Source organism: Saccopteryx leptura, chromosome 3, assembly GCF_036850995.1.
Source record: "Saccopteryx leptura isolate mSacLep1 chromosome 3, mSacLep1_pri_phased_curated, whole genome shotgun sequence".
NCBI lineage: Eukaryota > Metazoa > Chordata > Mammalia > Chiroptera > Emballonuridae > Saccopteryx > Saccopteryx leptura.
This window is the reverse complement of record NC_089505.1, coordinates 285,584,877-285,603,356: the sequence shown is the minus strand read 5'-3', so window position 1 is coordinate 285,603,356 and position 18,480 is coordinate 285,584,877. Positions and strand designations below refer to the sequence as shown.

The window sequence follows — 18,480 nt, the reverse complement described above, 5'->3', positions numbered from 1 at the left end:
TTCCTTTTATCTTTGATGTTCAAGTGACAATACTGGTGAATTTGGGGTTGATGAGGAGTCAAATGCTATGGATTTGCTTCAAAACCTCTATCCCACTACTGATGGCTTTATACACCTTGCAGATTAATTTCAAATGTTAGTCTTTTTTACCTGAGAAATATGTATCATCAATATTTATGCTTTATCCTGAAAGTCAGCCAAAGATCATTAATGTATCTACTTGGAAAATTCTAATGGAATGGAAATGGAAAACCTTACATTAGGGTTCAGGGAATAGCTATCCTTTTAATAAACAAATTTCAGACTCTCCTAAGGAATCATTTCTCCATGCAGGAGAGCGAATTTTCTCTCTTCTTTTTGATAATCAGTTCCCACTACCAAGAGAAAACTCAGTGAATTGTAAATAAAGCTGGGCACACTTGAAAAATCATGTGTTCCGTAGATATTCTTCAGGACTTCAACCTATATGCTCAGACTCAAAGGGTTTGGGGGTCTGGAAATAAAATTTGACCCTCCATAAGAAGTGGCAAAAGTAAACAAGTTCAAAGGAATTAATTACACGGTGCGTGACAACTATTTCTTAGTTTAGAAAACAGCCTGTTTTCACTCGTCATCACTGGGCCTCAGGAAGCTAGGCCGTAACCATCACCTGGTGACGCTGAGGACGCGCGAGGTCTCACAGCTGCAGCAATTAGAAAGACTGAGCCTTCTCCTTTAAGAAGCTGACTCACGTGGACGCTTGTTGTATGCTCTCAGCTGGGAGGGGGTGGATCCTAAGTCTCTTCACATTGGACGCCTCAGGAGAGGAACAGAGTTATCCTTTGATTGGCTGTACAAGTCCGAGGTGTTGGGTTAGGGGCGGGGCTAACTGCAAAGGGCTTGCCCCGGGTCTGCGACTTCTGGGAGGGGTGGGCAGCAACGCAACAGAGAGTTGGAGATGGGGGTTGGGTGAACCAGAGAAGGGGCGGAGCCCAGCGGAAGGGGCTGGGTGCTGGGGAGAGGGCGGAGCCTACAAAATGAAGAACGTTTTGGACCAACCGGGAGAACCAACGCTTCGAGGGGCGGGGCCATAGTGGATGATTGACGTCGAGGCCCAACCAGGGAGAGGCGGGGCCAAGGCCGGGGCCTGACTAAACCTAGAATCTAGGGTGGCCGAGGGGCTTCATCCCAGCTGAGACGGGAAAAGCCGCAGGCAGCCGCGGAGCTCACAGCCGATCGGGGTGAGTAACACAGGCAGGTGCTGGGCTCGGGGCCTGCTGGGAAGCCCCCTAGGTCGGCGACTTCGAAGCACTCGGGAATCTGGTCCGGGGCGGGGGCCCAGGAAGGAAGTGGTTCTTCCTCATCGCGCTACCCTCGGGGTCCCAGCGCAGCCGCTCCGACCACCTTGGGCGGGCCTGGGCGGCGGGGGCTGGGGGGCCTGCGGGGGCTGCGGGCAGACTAGCTGGGCTGTTTCCTCTTTGTGAGGCCCGGGAGCTGCGGCCGCCGTCGGCCCGCCCCCGCGGCGCAGCCGGGACGACCGGCGCGACCGCCACAGCCGCGACCCTCAGCTCGTCGTCCGCACCGTCCCGTTTGGCCACTCCCCCCCGGCGCCGCCTCGGAGTCCCCGCACAACGCGGCGGAGGCCTCCGGCGCCGCCTCCGTGGACAGTTTGGCCTGCGACCCCCACCCCCCTCGGCTGCCCCGCCCCCACGGGCCGCGTCCCCGCCGCAGTGTCGGGGGCGCGCCCCAGGCTCCGCGCCGCGATGGTAGGCAGGAGGCCTCCTGCTTTGGTCGCATCGCTGCAGCCTTGTCCCCCAAGTGAAGTGCGAACTCGACTTAGAGTTGTGGGGCGGTGATGACGCCCTGTCGGGGCCGGCTCTTAAACAGTCTGTATTCCCGGCTGTCTAGCATTTGCGGCGGGCGGTGTGGGCTTTTGTTTTCTGCCCTGCCGGATGAACGTTCGCCACCCAGCCCTCCTCCTGATCGGCTGACACCCGAACCAAGGGAGGGAGTCCCCGCTCGCCTGGCGGAGGGCGTGGTGCGATTGTTGGGTGGCCGCGAGACCGCGGGGCCGCGCAGCCGGCGGCTCAGCTGTCTCGGCCGGTGTTTGTTGTGCCTCCGGAGGCCGCACCGCGCCCCAGCCCCTCCCCATTGGCCCGCGCTGTCACGTGCCCGCAATCAGCTGGGGCCAGCCTGGGCTGCGGGCTGCGGGCTGGCCTGGCCGTCCTTCCCCCGGCTGGTGGGAGCGCAGGCGTGCTCGTGCAACTCCTTCATTCTACGCTCCTGTGGAGATAGGTAGGACAATGAGTATTGTGAACAGTGGGAATTGGAAAACTGAACTACTACCGAGAGCTGTTTAATCCTGACACCGCCTATTAATCCTTCCTTCAAAGGAGAGTCTGGAAAGTGTACAGCTCATTTATTTTTAAACTTTTTCTGTTTACAGAACCCTGTTGGTAATCTGAGGATTTTTATTCCAGGTCTCCTTGACAGATGGAAAACCTGAAGTAACCTCAGACTAACCTTGTGTTTCTGGAAAATTAGACTTGTTGTTGAAGTAACTGGTGGTAATAGGATATTGGCTAATTTCGCACAGCCACATATGCGGTGTTGCAGCTGCTTTCAAACAGACGAACCAAAATGCATGAAGTGTTTCCAGTGTACATATTTGTGCCAGATGTGAAGTGTCTTGGTGTATTCTTTTCCTAAAAGTTTATTGCATACTTGTACTGTGTTAGGTATGAAGGAAATTGCAAAGAATCCTGAATCTTTGTCTTAAAGCTTACAGTTTAGTGAATAGTCATAGACAATTGAAATTGAGAATAACAATGCAAAGTTAAATATTAATGTTTTGGAGAGGGGAGGGAGGGGGAAAAATGGGGCAAGATGACGGTAAGTTTGGAAACGTTATGTAGTGGATTGGTATTGATTAGGCCTAGAAGATGAAGAGGCTTTGGATTGCTATCAGGCAGACACAGGGCTAGGAGCAAAAACAGGCCTGGAGCATGTACAAACAGAAGGTGGAGCTTGTGCAGTTTGGCACACAAAATATTTTCCACGTATCCCATTATCTTTATGGGAGTGCACTGGAGCACAGATGGAATATAGCTCTTTGGAAAGGACTAATGTCTACCTTTTAAGAGGGTGCCCTCACCCAGCTCAGTGGGCTCCTATAAGCCCACTTACTGGCTGACTTTTTCTTTTTTCCTTTCTTTTTAAAAAGTTATTGTCTCTAACAACCATCTTATCTATAGAGAGGGTGATGAAATGTGTTCAATTATATTATTTAACTATACATAGGGAACTAAGTAAATTAGATTTTAACAACTTTTCTAAAAATATTAGTAAAATCCATATGTGTTTTTCTAAAATAATATCTGGTTGGATCATTAAGGACTTATCCCTAGACCTATCTGCCTTTTCTTTTGCTCTACCTAAGTGGTAGAAGAGAGGATAACATTTGGAAACAGTAAAAAGGGAAGAGAAATAAGATTAAAATTAAGTCAAAAAGAAGAATTTAGCTACCAGCCTCCAAAAAAAAACCAGTCCATGAGACATGAAGCTCATCCTAAATATAATCATGAATTGTGAAGACAATCCTAAATGTATTTGTGCCCAGAATATTTTAAGTTTTAAAATAAACTAAATGGCTATATAAGTCGATATCAGTTTCTCTGGTAATCCTGCATAGTAAAGGTAATGTAGGAACTGATCTTAGATATGACATGAATTTACTTGACACCTGAATCAGGACACCAGAGAGTTAAATTATACTTCAGTTATTCAGTTTGAGACTGTTTTGACCCATGGTATTACATCTCAGCAAACAAGAGATCTTGAATTTGTCTTGCCAAAAGGCTGGGGAGATTATCAACTTGGATTGTTTTAGATGACTCACTGAATTACATGACTAGTCTTATTTTCTAGTGATGACTAAACAAAAAGTGTTATAGAAATACAGTAAACTTGGAAAACATCTAACAACAACAAAGGCATTATTTGAGGGTCAAGAACAAAAATATAAAATTACTGTCAAATGAAAACCTGATTCCACAACCAGAATAACATTTGACTTAGCAGAGGAAACTGGTCAGGTATTGCAAAAGAATTTACAGAAGGAAGCACAGCTTTCTTGTGTAACCAGAAGCTTGGCTTGATGAGATTTTTGTACAAAAATTGGAAAACTAGTTTTATGGAGAAAACTCGTTTATTTTCTTGTGTAGGTTTTTTATAGAATTTAGTCACAAATCAGTATAAAAATAGTTAATGAGGTTACCATAACATTAAAATCAATTATAGTAATCAACCCAGCACTGTTAAAAGTTCTTTGGGTTTTGTTCCTTTCTTTGTTTTGGAAAGAGCAGAGACTGAAAACCAGAAATACAAGCATGCTTCCGCATGTTTCCATTTCAGCAGAACTGTTTGCAAAACAACCTCCCCTGAATGACAGATTACTTTAAAACCCTTTCTTTACTAGGTTTCTGCAGTTAGTTCCTTGCAGAAGAGGCTTGTACCCTGCTTCTGTCCACCACCACCTTCTGTTGCAGTGGAAAAGCCCCTCTCAGTTCTGGTAGTATGTGTTTCCTGTGGTCTGTGGAAATGCTCAGTTGTTCTATTACAAAGGAAACGTCTATGAAGTAGGTATTTTCCCATGGGAGGGTCCTTAGAAATGCAAATCAATACCTACTATTCTCCCAGGTATTTTTAGGGCTGGTAAATGTGCTGCCTCTTTCAGGGTATTGTACTTGCCAGTGATGAATGTGAACTGGATTTTATTTATTTATTTATTTTTTGTATTTTTCTGAAGCTGGAAACAGGGAGGCAGTCAGACAGACTCCCGCATGCGCCCGACTGGGATCCACCCACCATGCCCACCAGGGGGCGATGCTCTGCCCATCTGGGGTGTTACTCTGTTGCAACCAGAGCCATTCTAGTGCCTGAGGCAGAGGCTATAGAGCCATTCTCAGCGCCCTGGCCAACTTTGCTCCAGTGGAGCCTTGGCTGCAGGAGGGGAAGAGAGAGACAGAGAGGAAGGAGAGGGGGAGGGGTGGAGAAGCATATGGGCGCTTCTCCTGTGTGCCCTGGCCGGGAATCGAACCTGGGACTCCTGCATGCCAGGCCGACGCTCTACCTACCACTGAGCCAACCAGCCAGGGCCTATTTTTTTTTAAGTGAGGCAAGAGGAGGCAGAGACAGACTCCCGCATACTCCCAGACTGAGATCCACCCAGCAAGCCCACTAGGGGGCGATGCTCTGCCCATTCAGGATCCTTGCTCTGTTGCAACTGGAGCCATTTTTTTAGCGTCTGAGGCAGGCCAAGGAACTCTCCTCAGCACCCTTGGCCAACTCGCTCTAATTGAGCCTTGGCTGCAAGGAGGAGAGGAGAAGAGAGAAAAAGGGATGGAGAGAGACAGACAGACTGATGGGGTGGGGGGAGGGATGGAGATGCAGATGAACTCTTATCCTGTGTGTCCTGACCAGGAATGGAACCTGGGACATCCACACACGGGCCACTGAGCTAGCAGCCAGGCTACGTGAACTAGATTATTAGTTACAGGTAGGACAAGTACATATTTTAAGACCTAGAACTGCGACACTAAGAATTTGAGGTGCTTTAGAAGGTTTCTGACTTTCCTCCTGCTTGTAATTTCTGTCATCTGGTCACCTAGCTTTGTAGTAATTGACAGGTGGTAAAGCCAGTTGATTGTTGTTTGTTTCATGTACTTTCTGAGCCTTGTTTTCTTCATCTCTCATAGGAGAGGGAAGTTGGGGTGGTGAATGTTGAAGAAGGTATTCTGTTTTACTAGATTAACCTAAATAAAGATTAATAAAGCATTTACTGTATGCCAGGCACTGTTCTAAGAATGTATTATGTCCAGTTCTCACAAGTCAGGGATGGATACTACTATTTCCATTTTACAGATTAGGAAGGGAAGGACACCTTACCCAAAGTTTACACAGGTTTTAAAGGACAGAGCTGGGATTTGAACTTGGGCAATCTAATTCCTAAATTCAAGTATTTGAGCTATATTGTTTAAATCCTGGGGGTGAGGAGAGAAGAAAGCAGAAGCTGGATATATATTATCTATTTTTTATAATCTTTTTATAGTTGATCTTCAACTTGCTGAGCTGATTACAGAGAGTTAAAGATTTTAGCTAGTAAAAACCATAAAGAAAAGGGAGCAGGATTAAATTAACCTTCTCAAATACTTCTGTTGATCCTTAAATCTGAATGCCACCCAAGTTTATTTTTAGACTGTCTGCTTTCTAAATGAAAGGTGCTTTTACTATCCGAACAGATTTTTAGGCAGGGGTTGGTACGCTTTCAGTGGATGGATAGTGAATATCGTAATCTTTGCAACCATTAAGTTTCAGTTGTAATTAACCAAACTATGCCATTGTACTGAGAGAACAGCTAATTATAAATAAGTGTGCGTGGGTATGTTCCTATAAAATTTTATTTAGGACACTGGAAATTGAATTTCATGTAATTTTTATGTGTCACAAAAATATTCTTTTGATTTATTCCCCCCTATCCATTTAAAAGTATAATATTATTAGCTCATGGACAGTAGAAAAACAGGTGGTGAGCTGAATTTTGCCCACAGCCCTGTTTGCTGACCCCTGCTTTTAAGGAAAATATCTAGCAACAAGACAAACTAAAGAATAAGATACCATAACATTTCATTTGTTTGCGTGCATTACCACCAGCAATGAACAATTGGAATTTGCAATTAAAAACAATACCATTTATATTAGCATCCCCCCCCCCAAATATTTTTGTATACATATATAACAAACTGTGTGCTATTATGAGTAAAAATATAAAATTCTTAATGCTAATGAATGAAATCAAGAACTAACTAAATGGAGAGAGATTTCATGTTCATGGATAGGAAGACTCAGTGTTGTCAAGATGTCAGTTTTTCCTACCTTGATCTGTAGATTCAGTACAGTGCCAATCAAAATCCCAACAGGCTACCTTGTGAATATCAATAAACTGACCCTAAAGTTTCTTAGAGAGGTAAAAGACCCAGAGTAGCCAACACAGAAAAAGAAGCTGGAAGACTGACATTACCCAACTTCTAGACTTGCTATAAAGTGACAGTGATTAAGATAATAATGGTATTGGCAAAAGAATAGACAGAATAGATTAATGAAACAGAATTGAGAGCCCAGAAACAGATACACGTAAATATCATATAGTCAACTGATGTTTGACAGTGAATCAAGGCATTACACTGGAGCAAAGATAGTCTTTGTGCTGAATGGTGTGGAATATCTATACATCCATATGCAAAAAATTGAACCTAGACACAGACCTTACACCACATTCACAAAAATTAATTCAAAATAGATAACAGGACTATGAAAAATGCAAAACTATAAAACTCCTAAAAGATAAAACCTATATGATCATGAGTATGGCAGTGACTTTAAAGACAACACAATAGCATCATCCATGAAATAAATAATTGATACGCTGTACTGTATTAAAATTTAAAACTTCTGCTCTATGAAAGACAATGTCAAGAGAATGAGAAAGCCAGGCCACAGACTGGGAGAATATATTTGCAAGAGATGTATCTGATAAAGGACTATTATCCAAAACATAAAAATTTGCCAAAACTCAACAATGAGAAAATAGCCCACTTAACCCTTTGAGTAATGAGCTTTTTTCATGCTTGCTGACTCCCAGAAGTGAGTTATTTTCCAAAAAATAAAATTAGTTCCAGTTTTATTAACTCAAAATCATGTTTGTTTGATAACCAATTTATGGAGACAAGAACAACATACATTTGCCTCTTTTTAATGTTGCCTTACACATTTTTAGAATAAAATTTTTTTTACTGTGGATGGTCAGGAGGTATGAGGACGTACATAAAGGTTTATACTACTCAAAGGGTTAAAAAGGGGGCCAAAGACCTTAACAGACACCTCACCAAAGAAGGTGTACATATGGCAAACAGCATGTGATAAGATGCTTCACCTCATATGTCATCAGAGAAATAAGAATTAAAACAACAGTGAGATGCCACTACACACCAGTTAGAATGGTTAAAATCCAGAACACTGACAATACCAAATGCTCATGAAGATGGAGAACAACTGGAATTCTAATTGATTATTGATAGACAGTATCGTGGTTTCTAACAAAATATATGATCCAGCAATTGCACTCCTTGGTATTTACCCAAAGGAATTGAAAACATGTCTACCCAAAAACCTGGACATGGATGTCTTCTTATCCATAATTAAATCATCATTTCAGCTTTACTTACAATTGCCAAAACTTGAAAGCAACCACAATGTCCTTCAGTAGGTAGATACGTAAACTACATCAAAAGGCATAGAGGAACCTTGAACAAATTGTTTTTAAATGAGAGAATCCAATTTTAAAAAGCTACATACTGGATGTCTGTGATTCCAACTACATGACATTCTGGAAAAGGTGAAACTATGGAAATGGTAAAAAAAATCGGGTTGATGGGAAAGATGAATAGGCAGAGCACAAGGGATTTTTAAGCCAGTGAGAATACTGTGATGCCATAATGATGGGTGTGTGTCATACATTTGTCCTAACCCATGGTATGTACACTGAGAGTGAACCCTAATGTGAATTAGGGTGTTTGGATGATTATGTGTCATTGTAGGTTCATTAACTGTAACAGATGGGACCACTGTGGTGAGGGATGTTGATAATGAGGGAGGCTATGCATGTGTGGGGGCAGGGAATATTTGAGAAATCTACCTTATTTTCCTGTGAACCTAAACATACTCTAAAAAATTAACTCAATTTATTAAAAAAAATAGTCTTTTTTAGAAATTGTTTGGATTCAGAGTAGGAATTTATGTAGTCTGTAATGTCTAATTAAAATAATACATTCCTGGCCCTGGCCGGCTGGCTCAGTGGGTGGAGCATCTGCCCAAGGTGCAGACATGCCAGGTTCAATCTCCAGTCAGAGTACACATGAGAAACAACCATCTGCTTCTCATCTCCTCTGTCTCCCCCTTCTCTCTCTCTTCCCCTCTCACAGCCAATGGCTTGATTGGTTTGAGCATCTGCCCCAGGCACTGAGGATGGCTGGGCTGATTCAAGCATTGGACACAGGCAGGGTTTGCTGGGTGGATCCCAGTCGGTGCACATGTGGGAGTCTGTCTATCTCCCTTCCTCTCCCTTAAAAAATGGACACTTTGCCTTTAAACACACATACATTCTCTCTCTCTCTCTCTCTCTCTCTCTCTCTCTCTCTCTCTCTCTCTGTAAATCCTTTAAATAAATTTTAAAAAAAAATTGTGAAAGGATAGAGGTCCTAAACTGTGATTGCTTCCCAGAGTCTCTTATTAAAATAGAAATTAAAAGTTCTAGGTTGCTAAATATGCTGTTTGTTGAAGGTGGAGGAAGTTGGAAATTACTAAAATATCTACATATCATCTATGAATTTCATTTGTATTTTCAACCTGACCCCTCACTGTTCCCAGTAATTTTAAATAAACTGATAATAGGATCCCAGCTAAATAACCAAGTTTTGTACTTCTCTTATTTCAACCTTTTAAGGATTTTAATAACCCGGATCTAAGAAACGGCAGTACCAAAGAGGCCATATTTATAAAATTATCTGGGAATGGTACTTATAAAAATTCAGATTATTAAATTACTGGCTTTTGCTTGAAAATTGAAAAGGAAGAAAACGTGTTAAAGCTTTAACTGTGATGAGTTTGGCCTTTGATTATAAACTTGAACTTCACTGATACATACCAAAGTGTATTTTATTATGTAGGGATAGAGTTAGGTGGCCCATAGAATCAAGACAGAACTTTAGTCATCTGTGAAAGCAGGGCACTCTTAAGATGTTTTAGAAATACATGGCTGAAGAGATTTGGAACTCTTCTAAATTCAAGCAAGGTGATTAGCATATTTGGGATATATTTTTAATTTTAAAAAGTCAGAAGTAGATAAATGGTTATGTTTGACTCGGTGGGAGGAGGGATTGACTTCAGAGAGTTTGTTGGAAATTGGGAGAGATGATGGAAATGATTCTAAAGCTGGTTTGTGATGATGGTGGCACAGCTTCATAAATTTACTAAAAAATATTCGATTTTACATGTACAGTGGCTAATTTTTACAATTTGCCTGTTATTCCTTTAAAAACTTTTTGGCGGCCCAGGCCGGTTGGCTTGGTGGTAGAGCGTCGGCCTGGTGTGTAGACATCCCGGGTTTGATTTCCAGTCAGGGCACACAGGAGAAGCGCCCATCTGCTTCTCCACCTCTCCCCCTCTCCTTTCTGTCTCTCTCTTCCCCTTAAACAGCCAAGGCTCTATTGGAGCAAAGTTGGCCCGGGTGCTGAGGATGGCTCTGTGGCCTCCACCTCAGGTGTTAGAATGGCTCCAGTTGCAACGGAGCAATGCCCCAGATGGGCAGAGCATCGCTCCCTGGTGGGCTAGGCTGGTGGATCTTGGTTGGGTGCATGCGGGAGTCTGTCTCTCTGCCTCCCTGCTTCTCACTTCAGAAAAATACAAAACAAAACTTTTTTTGGCTTTTTTAAAATTTTGTACAAATCAGCTATACTCATATTATCCAGTCAAGAAAACGTTTCAAAGTTCGTGTTCTGTATGCGCTCCTAGGGGTGTCTTAAACACGTCTCTGCCCATATTTTTGTAGCACTATCTACTTTAGCACAAAAGTAAGTGGCACCTATGATTGTATGATGCATTTAATAATGTAGTACACACTCCCTGACCCAAGAATTTTATATAAAAGTGATGAGAGTTTGAATTGACATTCAGGATGGAGAGAAAGGAAAGACCTCCAAAAGTGATTTGGAAGATATTGTTGCTTTTGCAGTTTCTTTTAAGAAGTTGCCAGGGTTTCTAGTTTAGGAGAGTGTGATTGGAATTGCCACCAAGATAGGGAATACAGGGTCAGCATGGAGGCAGGAATGCAAAGAACTGGAGCAAGATGTAGTTCAGATACCAGTTTCAGAAAGTCATACAATCTTTATTTCTCTACAAAGGTAGGGTAATAAATACCCACTTTAGAAATTGTAAGATTAAGTATGTAAAATACTAAGGGCAATGTCCCATACAGTATAGACACTAAATAATCACTAGGCCTAAGGAAGAGTTTATTATATCATCCGGGTTCAGGGAAGCCTGATTCAAGTATTATGTCTTTGCTTTTTTAATGACCTGCTGCTCACATAGTAAAGTGGCTTTCTGGTTGATGTCAGCCTCCTGAGAGCATAGCTAATGTGAATCAGTAGGAGGTTTTGAAAATAGCCCTGCAAAGCTAAGGCTTAACACCTGGAAGCGAAAGACCCTACAGAGGTTTTCATACTTCTCAATAACTTTGACAGCAAGTGTTGTTTTGCTTCCTTTTGCTAGGTTCCATGGCCATTCTAGCTTCTCTCTTTAAGAACAGTTTTCTTATAAAGAAAACATTTTACAGTCTACAGTCTTATTCAATAAATAAAATAAAAACTACATTTTACATATGAATATAGGACTCTGTAAATGGCAGCCACAACTAGGAAGGGTGATTCCACACTGATATTTTTGGTCTTGGTAATGAATCATATCATTGAACCCAGTAAAAATCCTTGGGTAACAGAGTAAAAGATCAACTGGATTTGAAGCAGGGGGATGAAATCATGTTAAATCTACCTACCCCACTGAGAACTAAAGAGCTTGCCTGTATCTAGTAGCAAATATAGGTCACGCTATATTGTAATTTTGAACCAAAGATAGAACGTTGGTAGAAGCATAGGAAAAGTTCATTTTGAAATCCAGTACATTTTCCACGGAATTATATCTGCCATTGTAAATTTAAAAACATCTAGTTAGTTCTACGTTATGGTTGAAATTAACTACAATATAAATACTATTTAAGTTTGAAGGAAAAAGTCACAAGTCTCAGAAACCCACACTGGAGGCTGAATTACTCTAAAGGACCAATATTAAGAAACATGACTAAAATCAACTGCTCACAGAGTTGCCCAACACTTTATTTACATCAAGAGTCTTAAACTGGGCCCTGGTTGGTTGGCTCAGTGGTAGAGTGTCAACCCTGTGTGTGGAAGTCTGGGTTCGATTCCCAGCCAGAGCACACAGTAGAAAGCACCCATCTGCTTCTCCACCCTTCCCTCTCTCCTTTCTCTCTCTCTTTCCCTCCCACAGCCAAGGCTCCATTGGAGCAAAAGTTGGCCCTGGCGCTGAGGATGGCTCCATGGCCTCTGCCTCAGGCACTGGAATGGCTCCAGTTGCAACGAGGCAATGCCCCAGATGGGCAGAGCATCGCCCCCTGGTGGGCATGCCGGGTGGATCCCGGTCAGGTGCGCATGTGGGAGTCTGTCTGCCACCCTCCCCGCTTCTCACTTCTGAAAAACACACACAAAAAAGTCTTAAACTGGCCCTGGCCGGTTGGCTCAGTGGTGGAGCGTCGGCCTGGCGTGCAGAAGTCCCGGGTTCGATCCCTGGCCAGGGCACACAGGAGAAGCGTCCATCTGCTTCTCCACCCCTCCCCCTCTCCTTCCTCTCTGTCTCTCTCTTCCCCTCCGGCAGCTGAGGCTCCATTGGAGCAAAGATGGCCCGGGCGCTGAGGATGGCTCCTCGGCCTCTGCCCCAGGCGCTAGAGTGGCTCTGGTCGCAACAGAGCGACGCCCCGGAGGGGCAGAGCGTCGTCCCCTGGTGGGCAGAGCGTCGCCCCCTGGTGGGCGTGCCGGGTAGATCCCGGTCAGGCACATGCGGGAGTCTGTCTGACTGTCTCTCCCCGTTTCCAGCTTCAGAAAAATACAAAAAAAAAAAAAAGTCTGAAACTGAAAAGTCAAAGGTAATTAGACGATGCAGAGTAGAGAGTGAGCAATGAAATGACCTTGTGGGGAAAGTTAAAGCTACCTCAACTCAAGTCAGTTGTTGACCTACATGAATACATTCCTGTGTTGCTGGATCTCCCCATTGTTTGAGGGGGGGGGACTCAAAATACAGGTCCTTTAGTGAACTCTCAAATATTAAGTGGCAACTCAACTGCTTTTTATTAAGAATAAAAAACTGTGGGCGAAACCTGGCCACTTATATTTTGTGAGAAAGGGTTATTGGTCTGTTTTGTTCACTGCTATATCCCTGTACCACTAAGTGAATTCAGCCTGTGAGCCTCAAATTTGCAACCTCTGCCCTTTGTGGAACAGTACTGTGTTCTTAAGAATATGGAAAAAGTAATGTTATCATCTTAAGAGCCAAAAAAATAGGCAGTGAGTCTTAGCTATTGTCCTTTTGCAGAAAGGTAATCGAAAAGCTACATGTCATTTCTTAGGTCTTGGCGTTTTTACCCGGGGTTTATTCATTGACATTGTGGACTGGTTTTCCTTTTGCCAGCTATAAATTGTAATTATAGTCACCATTTGTTTTTCATTCCTTATTAAACTTTTATATTATAATGTGTAACGGGAATCGTAATGACCTTTGTGATAACGACAGTTCTGAAGACATTAGGACTGCCTAATGGCTGAGAAAGTTCACAGAGGTAAGACGAATAGAACTTTAAAAAAAAATTGTAATGGAATTTCCCCAAATTTAAGATGACGGTGGATTCTAATTATAAAGGTGGAATCTATATTTTGTTTTCATAATGGCAGCTATATCAGCTCTGCACGCCATTTAAAGACATGTAGTATTAAATATTTAAAACACAGGAGCTGATAACTATACCCAGGAATAAATTCTCTTTTTAATGAAAGCTTATAGTGTATTCTTGACTATATCTATATCTAAGTTGGATTCAGAGCTTACCTCCAGTTTCTTCATTTCTGTGACCTATTGAATCAGTATGATTTATTGACTGTAAGTTATGTAATAATGGCTCACCTCTCCCTTCACTGTACTTGTTTTCCTAGCCTTCTGTCAAGCTTAGACCATCTTCTGTGTCCTCTTCTTAAGAGGAGGCAATATAGGGTAATGAAAGAAGTTTGGCTTTGAGTTGGGTCAGTTGCATTCCAGTTACGATTTTTCTCTACTTGAAAGTTGTATAAACTTGGACCTATTAATATCTTTGGATAATGTATGACGTGGGGGTGTTAACCTCACAGAGTTATGATTTTGAAATCACCTAGTACAGTGCTCCACAGACTCAAACTTACTACAGTGTTAGTGCCATCACCCCTGAATGGCTATAGCTACATGTGCCGACCAGAAACCCACTCATTCTCTGATTGCCCTTTTTCTAGTCTTACCTGATCATCCCACTCATGTCCCACAACTCTTTTCTTAAATTATGCATACTCAATATATACTTAACACTTAAGCTAAACCTTTCTTCTCACCTCTCTACCTGTGCTTTGTATCAGTTTCTGATATTCCATATTCTACCTATTTTTTTCATACCAACCAAAAGAGAGGTAATACCATTCTTTTTCCTGCCTAAGCATGTTTCGTTCATTGGCTCACTGCTTCTAAACTATCTTAGCTGGTGTATGCCTGTTTATTTGTTCAGTGCATGACCTTTGGATCCTTTCATTCAGCGTCAGCTATTTCACATATTGAATACTCCAAAGCAGAGATCACATACATAAATGGTTCTCTATGACCCCCACCAAGTAGAGACTAACAATTTTTTTTAATCACAATGCATTTATTGTCCTTTTCCATTTGCTCCTAGGTCATTAGAACCTCAGCTATAAAAATGGGCAGAATTTTCCTTGATCATATTGGTGGCACCCGTCTGTTTTCTTGTGCAAACTGTGATACAATTCTGACCAACCGCTCAGAACTCATCTCCACTCGGTTCACAGGCGCCACTGGCAGAGCATTTCTTTTTAACAAGGTTTGTGGGAAAATCAGTTTCATTTCCTAAGTGGGTTGAGTGGTGGATACATTTGGAATTAGTCCAGAATACTACACAGAGCTTGGAGATACTAGGAAGACTCAGAATGAGAGCTGCAAACTATAGAAATAATTGCCCACTAATTTGTCTTTGAGTGGACCTCAGGAAGGCATTACTAGTTTTTAATCTTGGAAGTTGAACCACGATTATAATTAGAAGAGTGGTCTCTATTCAAAAAACATTCAGTGTTAAGGATTTAGTAGTGACTTCAGGATCTAGTACTGTAGTGACTTCACACACTATGGAAGGGCTGAGACGTCCCCATACCCATGTCACTGGTTTATTTTTATAAGGAAATAGCTACATTAAGCTCTCAGAGCTTGACAATGCAAATGAAAAAGGATCGTCTAACCAACTGGCCTTGCTCTAATTTATGGTCACCAATTATCCCTCTGATTATGATTTAGTTTATTACATAGGTTTGCCAATAGGAAGAGTATGTCCTGATTTACAAATAAATGTCTAGTCTACCTGCTTCTTTAATTTCTGGTTTGCTTTGAGATTGGTTGATGTGATTTCTGCCTTCTGGAGTCTAATGTGTACTAGCGAAGTTGAATTTCCAAATCTTTTAGGCTAAGGAACAGAACTAGTGCACAGGTCAGCTCAACTTCCCCAGTTCAATTTAGAAACAAGTTTTTCTCTCAGAGAATTGATAGGTGTAGGGCAGGATTTGGCACACTATGACAGGCCAGCTTCCTCTTTTTGTTTTTGTTTGTTTTACTGGGGTGACGCCCCAACCAACTGAGTAAGCACCCAGGGCTTGTTTTTTGTTTTGCTTTGTTTTTTTAAAGATTTTATTTATTCATTTTAGTTAGAGGAGAGAGAGAGAAAGGCAGGCAGGGGGGCGGGGAGGAGCAGGAAGCATCAACTCATAGTTGCTTCCCCTATGTGCTTTCACTGGGCAAGCCCAGGGTTTTGAACTGGTGACCTCAGTGTTCCAGGTTGCTGCTTTATCCACTGTGCCACCACAGGTCAGACATTTTTAAAAAATAAAATTTAATGATGCACAGCCATGCTCATTCATTTATGTATTATCTGTGGCTGTTTTTGTGCTACAACAGTAGGCTAAATAGTTACAACAAAGACCATATTGACCTCAAAGCCAAAAATATTTACTATCTGACCTTTACAGAAAAGTAAAGTATAGAGGATTGTTGAGTATTCAGAATCAGTGGAAATTCTTTAGAGTTTCTTTGAACCCACTTGAAAACATTGTATTGCAATATATGGTCTATAATAGGCTTCTCCCCAGTCTGGTTGTTTATAAACTGTATTTTCAGAAACAAATTTGGCAAACTTTTTAATGGAATACCTGTTGTGTACTAGTTCTTTTACTTTGGTTTGCACTCATCATAAAATGGAGAATAATAAAAATTGAACCCAGCCTTACGCTTTGTCTCCAAGTCAAGGACTCTTCACTACAACCCAGAAACATAACTGCTGTTTGCTTTTCTGAATTTGCTATTACTGCACCAACCAACTATTGTGTGTACCTTTTGGCAAATAATTGACTCGCCTTTGCAATTTTGTTTTCACTTGTTTTTTAGGTAGTTAATCTGCAGTACAGTGAAGTTCAAGACCGAGTCATGCTCACTGGCCGCCACATGGTTCGGGACGTGAGCTGTAAAAACTGCAATAGCAAACTGGGATGGATCTATGAGTTTGCCACTGAAGACAGCCAGCGTTATAAGGAAGGCCGTGTGATCCTGGAACGCGCTCTAGTTCGGGAGAGTGAGGGCTTTGAGGAGCATGTACCATCTGATAACTCTTGAAGAAAAAGAGATAACTTCATCTTTTCCCAGGTCTCCTTCACTGAAAACAAAAACCTACTTACATACACTGTCACCTTAGCATCAGAGTCGGATTCATGAACTGCGGAACAAGAGGTTATGAGAATCTGAGATGGAACTTTTCTTTCTTTCTTTCTTTTTTTAATTTTGTATTTTCCATCCAACAACAGTGTATAGAGAGAATATTATGCAGATGATGTTACTTTTTTCCCTACTCTTACATCTCGAGGCAGAATAGTCTATCTGCAGCTACATGGTGGGCTATGTGGGGAAAAAATCTGGGCTATTAGTGTGGAAAAGTGTGTTTTATGTAAATTTTGAAAGGGAAATAGGTCAAGAGCATGGTTTTTAAATTTATTTGGGCTTCATTTTAAACCTTTTTTTTTAGACCCAGTTATTTCATTTGATTTGCTAGCTTCAGAGAAGAGATCCGAATTTGTGACCAGCGCTCAAGGTTCAGTGTTAGTATGGCTTGTGCTGGCCGTTGTGCCATATTCTTGTTGGAGATGAACTGGAGCACCAGAGCCCATTCTTCCTTGTCAGTCTTGACTCAAAGATGTCACCATTCCTGGTTATTTGTCACCATGTAATTGGTGTTGATTGGAAACTTTTCCTGAAATGGGGCAGAACTGCTTGGTTGTCCTTTCCGTGTAACTTAAGCATAGTAATATAAATAAAGTAATAGTTGAATGTTTTTGGTCCTGTGTTGCTTTTAAAAAACACCTTTAAAAAGAGCAGAGTATTTGATAAGTAATTTTCTTAGTACTATTTCTTTTCATCTCTTACACTAAATTGACTGTAAGATGCTACTTTGTTTAAATTATACTGTTTAAATCCACAGTATTGTATTTAGAAAACAGCTGAACAGAATGTCATTGTGCATTCATGCAGAAAGCATTTCATCTGCATCTATTCTAAAAGAAGGGGGAAATGAAGCAGTCTATCTAAAAATACTGCTTTGCAAAGCATTTCAGCCTATCCTCAGTTTTGCTTTGATTTTGACAAGTTTGTAGAGCCTAATAGTTTCAACAAAGAAGTAGCTCTCATTAGCATTATTTTCTCAGCCCTTCCCTAAGAAATTCAGTTATTGAAATTGAGACTGTACTTGGTCCCTTCAAGTGGAAAGGGATCAAATTTGACTCAGGGTGTTATTTTAGCCCAAAATTTACAGCATTATGAAGTATTAAAATGTAAATGTTTCTTTATCCAAACTTTCTAGATAGTCTAGTATTTGTTTCTGTGGAAAAAATGACATTAAAATTGATTAATTTGAATGAATGTTTGAGTGCTCAATTTCTAAGTTTTTGTCTAGAGAGAAAATTTGCCTCAGCAAAATCTGTCGTTAATCTAAGAAGTAACTTCTGAGTACAATTAAGACTAGGTTTCTCTTACTTGCCTTTGGGCTCTTGGTTAGAGGCATAGGGATCTGATTAAGTAGGTGTATAATACTGCATTTGAGATAAGTGGACACAAATTTTGTCTTTCCTTCACCATGGACTAAATATTCAAGCATTAAGAAACAATATTCATTCCTACTCATTTTCATACTGGCCTTTGTTATATGCAGATTCCGAGTAGCATGTCTTACCTATAGCACTATGTGCATTTGCTGTCACAATAAAGTATATTTTGTCTTGCATTGGTGCAATACTGCTACTTATTTCCTGCTACTGATCTTTGTCTAGTAATTATCTTAGTTATAGCTATGAATATATACATCATACCTTTGAGTGGCTATATCTTGCTTCAGTTGGTGCCAGGTGACATTCTGGCTTAGTTAATGCTACCTTATTTACACTTGGAGATATTGAATTTACCAATATTAATGTCTCTGAG

The 18,480-nt window shown here is 41.5% G+C and overlaps 1 protein-coding gene across 3 annotated transcripts; it reads left to right on the top strand.

Annotated features, from left to right (window-relative positions):
- Window positions 1-1,076: 1,076 nt before the first annotated feature.
- On the top strand, window positions 1,077-18,283 carry YPEL5 (yippee like 5). 3 transcript variants are annotated; one of them, XM_066378597.1, is made up of 3 exons: window positions 1,077-1,220; window positions 14,630-14,794; window positions 16,402-18,283. In XM_066378597.1, exons 2-3 carry the CDS (start codon window positions 14,654-14,656, stop codon window positions 16,624-16,626), a joined length of 366 nt encoding a protein of 121 aa, XP_066234694.1. In that variant the 5' UTR covers window positions 1,077-1,220; window positions 14,630-14,653; the 3' UTR covers window positions 16,627-18,283. The 3 variants fall into 3 exon arrangements, with proteins under 3 accessions (XP_066234694.1, XP_066234695.1, XP_066234696.1); XM_066378598.1 differs by lacking the exon at window positions 1,077-1,220 and adding an exon at window positions 1,916-2,274; XM_066378599.1 differs by lacking the exon at window positions 1,077-1,220 and adding an exon at window positions 2,491-2,546.
- Window positions 18,284-18,480: the final 197 nt, after the last annotated feature.

Excerpts from the sequence above, each read along its gene's own strand:
- YPEL5 (XM_066378597.1), top strand. The coding sequence starts at position 14,654 with ATGGGCAGAATTTTCCTTGATCATATTGGTGGCACCCGTCTGTTTTCT. Across the intron at positions 14,795-16,401 it reads GAGCATTTCTTTTTAACAAG|GTAGTTAATCTGCAGTACAG; the intron begins GTTTGTGGGAAA and ends CTTGTTTTTTAG.